The 12,375-nt window shown below is 42.6% G+C and overlaps 1 protein-coding gene across 10 annotated transcripts in view; it reads right to left on the reverse strand.

Annotated features, from left to right (window-relative positions):
• Nucleotides 1-5,615: 5,615 nt before the first annotated feature.
• NBEA (neurobeachin) overlaps nt 5,616-12,375 on the reverse strand; it is a 646,246-nt gene continuing 639,486 nt past the window's right edge. For all 10 annotated transcript variants that reach the window (XM_043891765.1, XM_043891767.1, XM_043891768.1 and 7 more), the window contains 3 exons: nt 10,606-10,802; nt 9,325-9,476; nt 5,616-7,488 (listed from right to left, as the gene is read on the reverse strand). In XM_043891765.1, the coding sequence (XP_043747700.1) occupies nt 7,398-7,488; nt 9,325-9,476; nt 10,606-10,802 (440 nt within the window). In that variant the 3' untranslated portion in view covers nt 5,616-7,397. The remainder of the gene's footprint in view (nt 7,489-9,324; nt 9,477-10,605; nt 10,803-12,375) is intronic.

Consider the following 12,375-nt stretch of genomic DNA (forward strand, 5'->3'; position numbering starts at 1 on the left):
CCACCTGCAATTCAGGAGACCCCAGTTCGATTCCTGGGTTGGGAAGATCCGCTGGAGAAGGGATAGGCTACCTACTTCAGTACTGGGCTTCTCTTGTGGCTCAGCTAGTAAAGAATCCGCCTGCAATGTGGGAGACCTGGGTTTGATCCCTGGCTTGGGAAGATCCCCTGGAGAAGGGAAAGGCTACCCACTCCAGTATTCTGGCCTGGAGAATTCCATGGACTGTATAGTTCATGGGGTCGCAGAGTTGGACACAACTGAGCGACTTTCACTTTATCTGACCAAGAAAGACATGAAAAATGACTATCTACAGTTTCCACACTTTCATTTGAAAGGAAATTTTCAGCACACATAAAAGGCATCATCTCAGAATAAGAATAGTTGAAAAAGTTTAGTTTGAGGAGAAACTCAGTCTCTGGCCTTTGATTTCCCTTCAGACCAAGGCCATCTTCATCCTGGGCTTTCAGATCAGGCTTGGGAAGTGCTGGCCTAATTACACAGGGGAACATGAGGGCGGTCCCTTCCTCTGCCCCATGGGGGGAACAGACCATGGTCCACTGCAGCTGCTGGCACTGAGAGTGGGTGCTCAGGGCCTCCCTCCCTCCTCCCAGACTCTGCACCCCTGGGTGCTGGATGGAGGGCGGGGGAGGATGACCAGGCGGTTAAACAGCACTAGATCCACTAGAGGCGGTGAAGGCTGCTGGCTCAGCCTCACCCACAGAGAACATGGGTTCCATCAGAAACCCCTGCTGCTCTTGGAGGGACCCTGTTCACCTTTCCCCATCTGGTCCTGCGAGGCAGGGGGAGGGCTTGCAGAGCCCAAGGAGAGGAGGTACAAGTGTCCCAAATCCTGGCCCCACGGGCAAGTCGTGCCCTCACTTCCTGACTTACTGCCTGTGTGACTGATGGAGGCAGAGGTCCTGATCTCTGGCCATCAGCAGCCTAGTAGGACAAAAGAGATGAGTGGACTGGATGACCACTCAACAACTGGAAGCCCCTCAACAACACCCCTAAGGCATGCTCCCCTGTGGTACCTCCAGCCCCACTCCACCCCTGTCCCAGGCATAGCCTAGGTCTCCTCTGCTTTCAGAAAAATCTCTGTGGGAACCTCTTGCCATCAGAGGGGAGGGAAGTCTGTACAGAGGCATCTGAGTTTCTAACCACAGGTGTCTCTACCAGGGTTTTGTCTCTAACCACCAACAGGGAAAACAGGTTGCCATCCCAAAGAATGATCACTCAGGGAAGGCCCTGCTAAGAATAAGGAGCTGGCTCCCCCAGCAGCATTGAGTGACCTCCCCTTCTGTTTCTGTGTGATCAGGAAGGGGTACCGCAGAAGAATAGAATTCAGTCAAAGGGCATCGTTCTTTTCCTACTAGGTGCTAAACAGACCTGAAATCCAGATTTATGTCTGCAGGTGGTAGCGGGAAGCTGCTGGCTCAGCCTCTCCCACAGAGAGCATAGATTGCATCCATGAACACATGCAATGCAACCCCTCCTGTGAGTTTTGGCCACGTCATAAACACCCTCCACCTGGTGCCTGAGGGCTTCGCCGTTCAGGGGGAATACTTCACGGAGAGGCAGCCCGTTATGATTTGGAAACAATGCAACACACCTGAAGAGCCGAGCCTCAGAGACTCTCCATTACCTGCCCAAGATCAGCGAGCAGGAGAGTCAGGGCTCAGACCCACGTCTTCAAGTTTATTTTTTTTCCCTCTACATGACCCATGCATTTACTTATTCACTGGTTTATTCATTCATACAGTCAACATTTTCAAGGGCTTAGCATGTCGGTTCACAGTCCGGTGGGGAAGACAGACACATAAATGACAGTGACAATGTGGTTGTGTGCTGAATGCCTGCAACACCAAAAGGAAAAATCTTGGCAGTTGAGTTGTCATGTGGTGGAAGGGAGATGGTGCAAAAGGAGAGGTGTGTGCAAACAACCCTGTGTAGACAGAGATCGGTACCAGCTACGTGGGGATGGGGGCTTCCGGGAAGAGGTGGCATGGTGCCAAGGCCGTTGTCAGAAGAAAAAAAGAGTGCTCATCAAGATGGGACAGTCAAGACAGCAGACCTAAAAATCACAGGAGAAAGGGGCAGGTGAAGATCGTGGGCACTGGCTAAGGACAGGACTGGCTCAGGGCTGACAAATTCAAAGTGGTCACAGGAGCCAGCATGAGGCAGGATACATTTTTAACTTTTATTTATTTTCTTAAGATTTTTTTTTGATGTGGACCATTTTTAAACTCTTTATTGCTTTTTTCCTTCTTTTTTTTACAGTATTGCTTCCGTTTTATGTTTTGCCTTTTTGGCCACCAGGCATGGGGGATCTTAGATCCCCAACCAGGAATTGAACCTGTACCCCCTGCATTGGAAGGCAACATCTTAACCACTGGACCACCAGGAAAAGTCTCAATTTTTAACTTTTAAAATTATACTTGTTTTTTCTTTTTTCCACCAGAAAAGGACACAAATTTTTACTGGACCATTCAGTGAATGCTTACAAAGTGAATGCAGTTGTAGGAAACATGCAACTGAGAGGGATTCCAGCACTCTACAACACAGCCCCAGAGCCCCGAGCCCAGAGCCCCAGAGCCCCGAGCCCCGAGCCCCGAGCCCAGAGCCCCAGAGCCCAGAGCCCCAGAGCCCAGAGCCCCGAGCCCAGAGTCCCGAGCCCAGAGCCCCAGAGGCCCAGAGCCCAGAGCCCAGAGCCCCGAGCCCAGAGCCCCAGAGCCCCGAGCCCAGAGCCCCAGAGCCCCGAGCCCCAGAGCCCCGAGCCCAGAGCCCCGAGCCCAGAGTCCCGAGCCCAGAGCCCCAGAGGCCCAGAGCCCCGAGCCCAGAGCCCCAGAGCCCCAGAGCCCAGAGCCCCAGAGCCCCGAGCCCCGAGCCCCCGAGCCCCCAAGCCCCAGAGCCCCGAGCCCCAGAGCCCAGAGAAACACAAACTGTATGGCCCTTAATTAGTCACGACCTCCCATCCAGTAATCACAACGCTGATTTCTGAAAGCACATATCAGTTTCACCAGTCTTTGTACTTTATATAACATAGAGTCTGCACTCTCTTGTGATGGGATTTTGAAGTCAACATCTATGTTTGATTACCAGGAACAAAGCTGCCAAGAGAATTCTTTTCCATGTCTTGTTGATGGATGGAAGTAGGGGTTTCTTTTGGATCTTTACCTAAACATGAGATCGTGGGGTCATACATAGGCTAGGAATAGATGCAGCTTTACCAGCAAATTTGGATTTGTCACGTTTTTCTAAGCAGAGCCAGGGGCAGGGAATTGTATTAATTAAGGACGCTTTGATTTGTTCTCAAGCACCAAAAAATACAGCTTTGATCAACTTGGGGTGGGGTGGGGGGAGTAATACATTGGCTATTGAATAAAGCAGGAGTCTAGAATTGGGACGCCTCTAAGAATGAGGGCAATTTGGGTGCCTAGGGACTCGCAGCTGGCAGACAAGGGTTCCAGCTCTGGCATCCTCTCACAGCTTTATTCTCTATTGCACATGGGCTTTCTCTACACAGTGGAGAACTGGTTGCTGGCAGTCCCTGGTTTCTCAGCGACAGGTTAGTAGGTGACAGTCCAGACACTGTAAGAAAGGGAAGTCGTCTGCCTCCCTAGCTTCAGCATACCAAAAAAAAAAAAAAATTGGTGAGGGTCTTCCCTGGTGGCTCAGTGGCAAAGATCCCGCCTGCTGATGGCAGGAGACACAGGTTCCGTCCCTGAGCCGGGAAGAATCCCACATCCTGTGCACCACAACTATTGAGCCTGTGTTCTGGAGCTCGGGAGCCACAACCTCTAAACCCACCTGCGGCAGCTCCGGGGGCCCGCGGGCCCTAGAGGCCCTGCTAGGCAACAGCAGAAGCCCCGCACCGCAACTAGGGAGGAGCCTCCTGCTCCCGGCGACTAGAGACAGGCCCACGTGGCAACCAAGACCCAGCACAGCCAAAACCAAACAAATAAAATTATTAAAAAAAAAACCCATATTTTGGGGAAGGTCACTGGTAAACCTACCCCTGACCAAGCACTGGGGTCGACAGGAAAGGCGGCGATGTGGTGGGACCAGGATGGATCCATGAGGGCCCAGGGGTTGGGTGCCAGTTAAAAAAAAAGAAAAGTCACATGATAAGTAGGAGAGGAGGAGGTACCCCCAGAAAACCCACAGCAGAGAAACAGGGAAAGCGACACCAAACGGTGAACATGAAAGGCGCCCCCTAGACTGTGGAAGGCGATGACCACCTGCCCAGCGAGCTCGCCAAAGCTTGACTTAGGCTTTAAAACACCCCAACGTAGAGACAATTAGCCCCATTTTAACTGACGAGAGCACTAAAAACTTACTTCCAGAGTGAGGAGTTGAGTGACATGACCCAGCCCTTCGTTGGCTGAAAATGCCCAGAATATGAGAAGCTCTTAAAACTCTGTTGGCGTCGCTTCTTCCGACGGGATGAAGGTGGGCAGAGAGTAGGAATTTAAGGCTTTGAACAGTCCTTCTTTTAAAGCCTCGGGCACTGCTGGCATTTGGAAATTCCCGGAACCTTCACTGGAAAGGCCCCTGGCTGTGGCCACCTCCTGCATTTTTTGCAGTCAACTTCTTTGCAGCAAATAATTAAGCTGCATAATTAACTGACATAAAGCAATTCTGTCGTAAAAGACAACCTAGCTGACTGATACACAGAAAACGAATCACGACAGTCGATGATGATTTGCCCCAAGTGTTACATTTCTTTTCAAACCCATTACACTGGAGGAGAAAGGCTGAGGGCCTGGGAGGAAGGTGCAGACTGGGACTCACATCTCCCACAGAACTCTGGAACTTCTATCACAGGTTGAACTCTGTCACAGGTTGGACCTGTGACAACATACCAGTAGAGCACATAGCGGTGTAGAAGGCTTTCACTACCCAGTACAGAGCTCAGTGACAAATATGCATCCTAGAATTTGAAAAGTGATCATCTATACATCTTTTAATGAAGCAAGACACTTTATGGAAAAAGTGCAATGCTGGATGAGGAAATAAATCAACAAGCAAAAAAAAAAAGTACAAAATACTATGAACATAAGACGTAGGAGACAAGTGTTTAGGTACAGCCTCCAAAGCAAAGTCAGTTATTTGAGCAGTATTACCATGAATCTACACACATTTTAAATGTATTCAAGTGTTTATATTTTGCCATTACTTAAAAAAAAATTGTTGCTCATTGTTCATGTTTCATTATGTCGTTCTTAATGCCCCTCTTCTATTTTCCATTATTTCATCTTTTACAGCAAAATTACCATATGGACAATTAGTTACAGCAAAAATTTTCATGGAAAAGATGTTTACAGCAAAGAAACTTGTGGCAAAAATACCTGGAACCGTCTGTGTCAGTAACTGGATTGTGCAGAAGAAACGACAAGAACTGGCTCCTTCGGGTTGCTGGTGCCCCAAACCCCTGCCAGATGGTCAAGCCAAGCAGCTCAAGTTTCAGCGAATTATGGACCATCATTAGGACTCTATTTCATGTTCTTAGATGCTCTGGGCCTTTACATGAGGTGACACTGATTTCTTAAACTTGTATGACAACATAATGAATGCATGTAAGTGAAGTGTCCAATGAAATGTGGAACAATCAGTGAATTCTTTGCATATTTTATTTTTCTTTTTTTGATTTCCAACTCACACACATCTGGCATATTTTACATCTTTGCAATAAAACATGGTTACAATAGCTTAAGGAATTTATATATCCAAAATATTTCACCATGATCTCAAGATGAAATGAACTTGTCTTCCAGATGTTCATTATCCTCCCAATTCTAAGCTACAAACTCAAGATATTGCTTACAGCCTGGTGATGAATAACTTAATCATTACGCCGATTCCCCAGAATTTCAGAATCTCATAAATACAAACAACAATGAAGAAGGAATTCAGTGCTAAAACTTACTAGTACAAGGTGGATAACAAATAAGTAATCACATCAATAAATAATGATATGGTTCTGGTGCAAAGTGCCAATACAAAGAACCCATTATCTTGTTTTATCTTTTTAAATAAATGACTGCAAGTGAGTGTAAGTTCTGAGAAAATTACATTCCTGTAACATGCCTCATAGCCCTACCGACACACTATGTACATCTATGACGATACGGTCACCAAATATACAAAGAAGAAACATGAATAAAGTGTATATACCCCTGGGTGTATAACTTGATCAGTACAATGTATGGAAAATCATTTGATAGCGTCATTTTATATCATAAAAGATGAAGTGCCTTAGGCTAAGAATGTGGCTTTAGGTGAGAATTTCACAAGAACCTAAAAGAATAACTTCAGTTATTGTTATAATAAAGTCTGGCTTATTTATTAAAGAAACTAAGCTATTCAAGAACCAAAGAGAGAGAAAAATAAAAAATCAGCAAAAACAAACAAAAAAAGTTAGCGTCAGATCTCCTCCCCTAATGTACACACGCTAAGCCAGCAGGATGAGTCTGGAAGAGTTGTCCAGGAGTTGGGAAGTCATCACTAAGGAACTAACAATCGGGATTCCTATTTATACAATAAAACCAGGACCTCATCTCTAAGCCCCCTTTCTGCTGTGTCTTCAAATTACGAAGGGTAGGGCTGAATTTTCTTTGTATAAAGTACCAAAAAAATGGCAAATAATGGCTTAGTATCCAAATGCTTTATGAGCAAATTTCACGTAGAGGGATGGAATTCTGATTAAAAAGTGAAAACTATATTTTGGTGAAAATGTGAAAAATTATTGATTGAGCCCAAATTCAATCCTTTCATACAAACTGTGTCCTTGGACAGATCTTACTATTTCCTACTGTCAGTGCACCTGTTCCATCAAGACATAGGGATTAAAGAACATGCAAGTTGTAACTCCACAATAAAATTAAGAAACGTTTTGTTCTTTATACAAGGTTTTACTTTTACAAAAGTATCCCTTTAAATAAGATGCATCTGATGTACAAAGTATCAAACGTGGTTTTTTTTTTTTTTTTTCTTCTCAGCTTGAAAAGAGGCTGGAAATGGGATGCAGGTTAGGTTCAAAGCTTAAACTTTGTAACAACTGGACACAAGGTTCCTCAGAATTGTCAAAAGTCTCTTGTGACACGTCCTACCACCTTTTCTCAATAAACAACAATATATGAAATAATTACCAAAACATCTCCTAATTCATATAATTTACATGATATAAGCTTGCCTGGTAGCAGCTGGTGTTCAGTCGTGAAAAAACACACAAAGTAAAATGGCTGCTGACTACGATGTACAGCTATTGCTGGGTGTGATGGAATGTACAAACGGAGGTCGATGTAGACAAGTTTTTTTTTCCACCAGAGATATTGCCTTTCCATGCAGCACTTGTGCTCTCAGCTTTAACTTGGCTTTTGGTTCTTCATTTGTCTTCAGTATCTGTTCTGATGCTCATAATGCCACCGATTAAAATCTATATTAAAAGCTACAATGCTACCAGAAGCCATGCCAGTGATCAGAGTCCTGGAAAAGCAGAGACCGTAGTTAGGAAAGACACAAAGTCACTGACATGGTTCTGCTTTACACTAAACAACAGCATGATCTCAAAGTTCACCGAGTTTTTGTTTTGTGTGCCCTGAGACGGGATTAAAATTTATTCTTGGTTCTCTTGAGAGAAATTGACTCAATCCAACAAACACCTGGACTGCTGGACCAAGTGTTATCAACTTGATCCCACAGGTCATCAGATAAACACCTTCTTCACTGTGAAGTTTATCTTCACTTCACAGATAAACAGAATCTTCACTGTCTGTTTATCTGTCAGTTTGTAACTCATGTGCATGTACAACTGTTTGAACATATCAGGGGCATTATAAAACATCAAGAATAACTGAAATTAGGGATAAGCTTGAAAAAGAAATAGAAACTGATTAGTATCTTTCCTCACTCCTCCTAGGAGATGCTAACATGAATGCAGCTTTGCCTGTGGGCTTTCATCTACTCTCTACCCATGTGAGAGGATGAGCATCACACAAATACTCCTGCCCCCCGCACCCCTCGACAAGAACTAATCCTTTTCCTGTTCCTGTTCTCCTGCCTCCCTCATATGTATTTATTATCATTATTGGAGCTCTTTGGGATTAGTGGTCTTATTTTATAGCCTCCAGACTGTGCACAGTCCTTAATATATGATGGTGGCAGCAAATGTTTGCAACATGAATACATGAATGGATAAGAATACTAGGGGGAATCTTGAAATACTTAAGAACACAAATTATTTCAAATACTTTAGAAACATGAATCTATATACAAATAATTACACAGTAAACCACTACCATTTTTCACGAATATGGACTATGCATTTTTGAATACTCTGATTAAGTTTTCTTAAAAAAAAGGTTGAGCTGCAGATCAAATATCCCTTCCCCAAGCTAACTTAAATGTTATTGCTTTTCTTGATGACTTCAGTATCATTTTACTATAGTGTGAAGATGCTTTATCATGTAAATCTTAATATTCATACTATTTTAAAACCAATACTCATAAAGAATACATATACACATAGTTGAAATGAGTTGCTTAATAAACTTTTCTTATTTCTGTTAGATATATAGCAAAAGTGAGAAATTATTTACCATATTAAGATTATATAGTTTTAATATTTATTTTTTAAATTTAGAAAATTTAGGCTTTACATTTCAAATATTCATTTCACTTTATAATAAATGCAAAGGCAAATTTTAGGAAATAACAAAATCCTGTTGCAAACTGAGGAATAACAGAAAACTATATTCCTTTGTTAACATTCTTACTGATTCTTTCCAAGTAAAGATTATAGTATCTTAGGGCAATACATAAAATACCACAAAATAACATAAATGAGAGATGTGTGAATAAGCAAACGGGGGGTAGAGACTGTTTCAAGTAACCAGGGCCTTGTATTTGTAAAACAGAGGCCAGCTGTAGTCTGCACTTTGCATTTAGCTAGACCTATGCCTCAAGCCAAGACTCTTGCTAAAAAAATGTGTGTCTTTCACATTATGGAAGCCAGGCAGGCCTGTCTGAGACCAGGTAAAGATCTGAGAACAGAGAAGTTGGTGAGGATAACTCTACATCTTGGGACGTGTCTAGATGAGTCTGTTTTTCTCCAGACTCATTTCTTTCTTTTTTCCCCTTATTCTCTTCCTATTTCCTTCTTACCAGAATCCTAAAGTACTCACTCCTCACCCTTTTCAACAATACTCTTTCTTCCATCTGGATGCTGGAGTATTTTTCATCACACGTTTCACCCTTGGTAAAATCTAAAGAACTTTCAATGACAACTCTTGAGTGATTACATTTCTCCCCGACATGGCTCACCTCTGGTCATGGGATAAGTCCATTGCTCTAATGCCAGCATCACAGCCGGGGTAAATGTACAGCTGCTTGAAGTCACAGGCCTGCCAGACCTCCACCACACCATTGTCCCCTCCGGTCACCAGGTTCTGCCCATCGCTACTCAGGAGAATGGCCTTCAGAGAAGGTAGAAAAGCAACCATTTCTTTCATTGTTTCCCAAATGACCAATGGTCACTACTGAAAGGCACTTACCATAGGTCCCTTGTCATTGTCATCTACTTTTAGCCATTTGTCCAAGTTTTCTAAAGTCTAACCCATAGATTTCCCAATGTGGAATTCATCAAAGTTCATCAAAGTAAGTCTTACAACAAAGGATTCTTTAAAACCAATTTAGGTTACAAAGTAACAGAAGTTCTAAAAAGAATATTACCAATCTAGTTCAGAAAGAACTTGAGAATTAAGTAACATGATTTGTTAAGTTCTGAATGCTAACATTGTCAAGACTTTTTAGAACAAATTGCAGAACACATTTCAAAACTGTTTTTAATAATGATAAACCAGAAATTCTAATTCATTTCTGAATGATGAGCAATTCAGTATGTAATTTTGGTACAGGGTTCGAAAGATAAGTTTCTATGACAATAAACTCAGTTTTAAGGTCAGGAGAGTGCAGTGTAGGGACAGCTTCTTGTCAGGGGAGTTTAAGAAAAATCTCCTTAAGGGTCTAATAAGGGAGTGAGTGAAAGTTGCTCAGTCCTGTCTGTCCAACTCTTTGCGACCCCATGGACTATACTGTCCCTGAAATTCTTCAGGCCAGAATACTGGAGTGGGTAGCCTTTCCCTTCTCCAGGGGATCTTCCCAACCTAGGGATCGAACCCAGGTCTCTCGCATTGCAGGCAGATTCTTTACCTGCTGAGCCACAACGGAAGCCCAAGAATATTGGAGTGGGTAGTCTACCCTTTCTCCAGTGGATCTTCCCAATCCAGAAACTGAACTGGGGTCTCCTGCGTTGCAGGTGGGTTCTTTACCAGCTGAGCTATCAGGGAAGCCCCCCTTAAGGGTCTAACCTCTAAACAAACAACAGCTGTCACCTTCAAAGTTCAATTCACTGAGTTAACTACTTGAGATTAAATGAACTCTGGCTTTGTTCAAAGCATCATCAATATGAATTTATATGTTTTTATAAACCAGTACACCTTTACCTGGATACCTGAGAATTTCTACTACGAGTCACTGAATGCAAAATAGTCAATCTTTAACCTCTTGGCTCAGTCCCTAGTTAGACCGAACATACAGATTTACCCGTGTTGAATCGTTGATCTCCATTTGAGCCAAAAGTTTTCCATTGATGCTGAAATTGCTGAAACGCCCTCGTTCATAGTAGATGATACAGTGGCCTTCACTGGAAACAGAAATCAAGCGTGGAAACAAGCAGTTTTCTGGTCCCTCGAGGGCTCTGAGCAAATCTCCAGTGATTGTGTGGACGAGGCAAGGGCCCTCTGCAGAGTAGGGAACAGCAATGGCCAGTCATATTACTCTCACAAACCCGCAATCAGTACTTGAATATACACTCAGGTTTGCAGGAAGAGGTAGAAAAGAAAGCTATGCTGGCAAGAGCCAAGCACTGATGTTAGATATCAACAGACAACTATTACATGACACACACATGTGTCTTCCAAACTTTTCATCTAGGTAAATACTTGTTCTTTTCCTTCATGGGATAATATTCATTAAAACAGGATACAGTCCATACATTACATGAGAATAAAAGAGACTGTATGTCCCAGAAGTGTTCTCTTCATACGTGTTTAGAAAATTTTTCTTTAGAACGTTTGGGGGAATTATCAAAACAATTGCTAAATTTCTTTAGTGTCATCAAAATTTTAACACTGTGCCACATAAAAATACATTACTATCAATGTACCTTTTCTATAGTCTATATGTAAAATGTAAAAGGCAAAATTGAGAAAATTAATCAAGTAATTCAGACTGTAGGAACATTGTTTCAAATAAATGAAGAATCAGGCAAGAACGTAAAAGGAGTATGGGGAATGATTTATTTTGCTTCAACTGCTTCTCTCCCCCGCCTCAAGCAGAAACAGCACTGAGATAAAATATTCACTAGCCAAGTTCATAAAAATAATTGGTTAATATAGTTTGGTATTACCTATCCTCCATATCCTTTAGAAATACTCCATAAAACTGTGTATGAATTTCATTCCTATTTTTCAATCAACTGATTTCAGTAGATATATATTTTTCAAAACAAGTGACATTATGAGGCTATACCCAAATTTTTTCCTGATTACTAAAGTAATAGATGTGCATTCCAGAAAATATGAAGTTAGAAAAATAGCAGTCACTTGTAATATCAACCATCATATATAGAAAGTTACTTTTTTTTTCCCTATGTGTATTATGTGTCTTGTATTTTCCTTTCCTTTTCTTTCTTTTGCTTTATAGAATAGAATGATATTATACATATTATTACTAAAACAGACATTAAAAGAGACTTATTGAAAATACCTTTTGTATTCCTCCCTGGGTTATTTACTCTTAAATACAAAAACAAAGTGTCCCTACGTTCAGACATCATATCCTTTATGTATAAAGCAGTCAGAATAAGGTCCTAGAAACAAAATCTGATCATCTCATCATCTTGATAAAAACCTTCAATGGTTTCCTACTTTGCTCAAAACAAACACAAATTGCAAATCCTTGTGTCTCCAGTCTCCTGCCTCTTCGGCCTCTGTCTCCTTAGCTCCGTGGTATCCTCACCACACTCAGCCCCTCTGGTTTTCTTTCAGTTTCTCTTAAGCATTAGGTTCCTTCCTGCCCCAAAACCTTCCATGGAGAATTGGTATCTGAGCCAGAATTAGAATAGAAGTTTCCTGACTTCTCCCGAAGCAGTACTTCTTCCATAAAAAGCCAAAAGAACCAAGTAATCAGATTTCCTCTCCCACCTACCCAACCTTAAGAAGAAAGGACTAGCGGAGGGAGGTGGACCCAGGGCTATGTCTGGTGAACCGCCTGAGCCCCCGTGATCCCCTTGATCACGGCTCTCTCCCCCTT

This window comes from Cervus elaphus, chromosome 30, assembly GCF_910594005.1.
Source record: "Cervus elaphus chromosome 30, mCerEla1.1, whole genome shotgun sequence".
Classification (NCBI taxonomy): domain Eukaryota; kingdom Metazoa; phylum Chordata; class Mammalia; order Artiodactyla; family Cervidae; genus Cervus; species Cervus elaphus.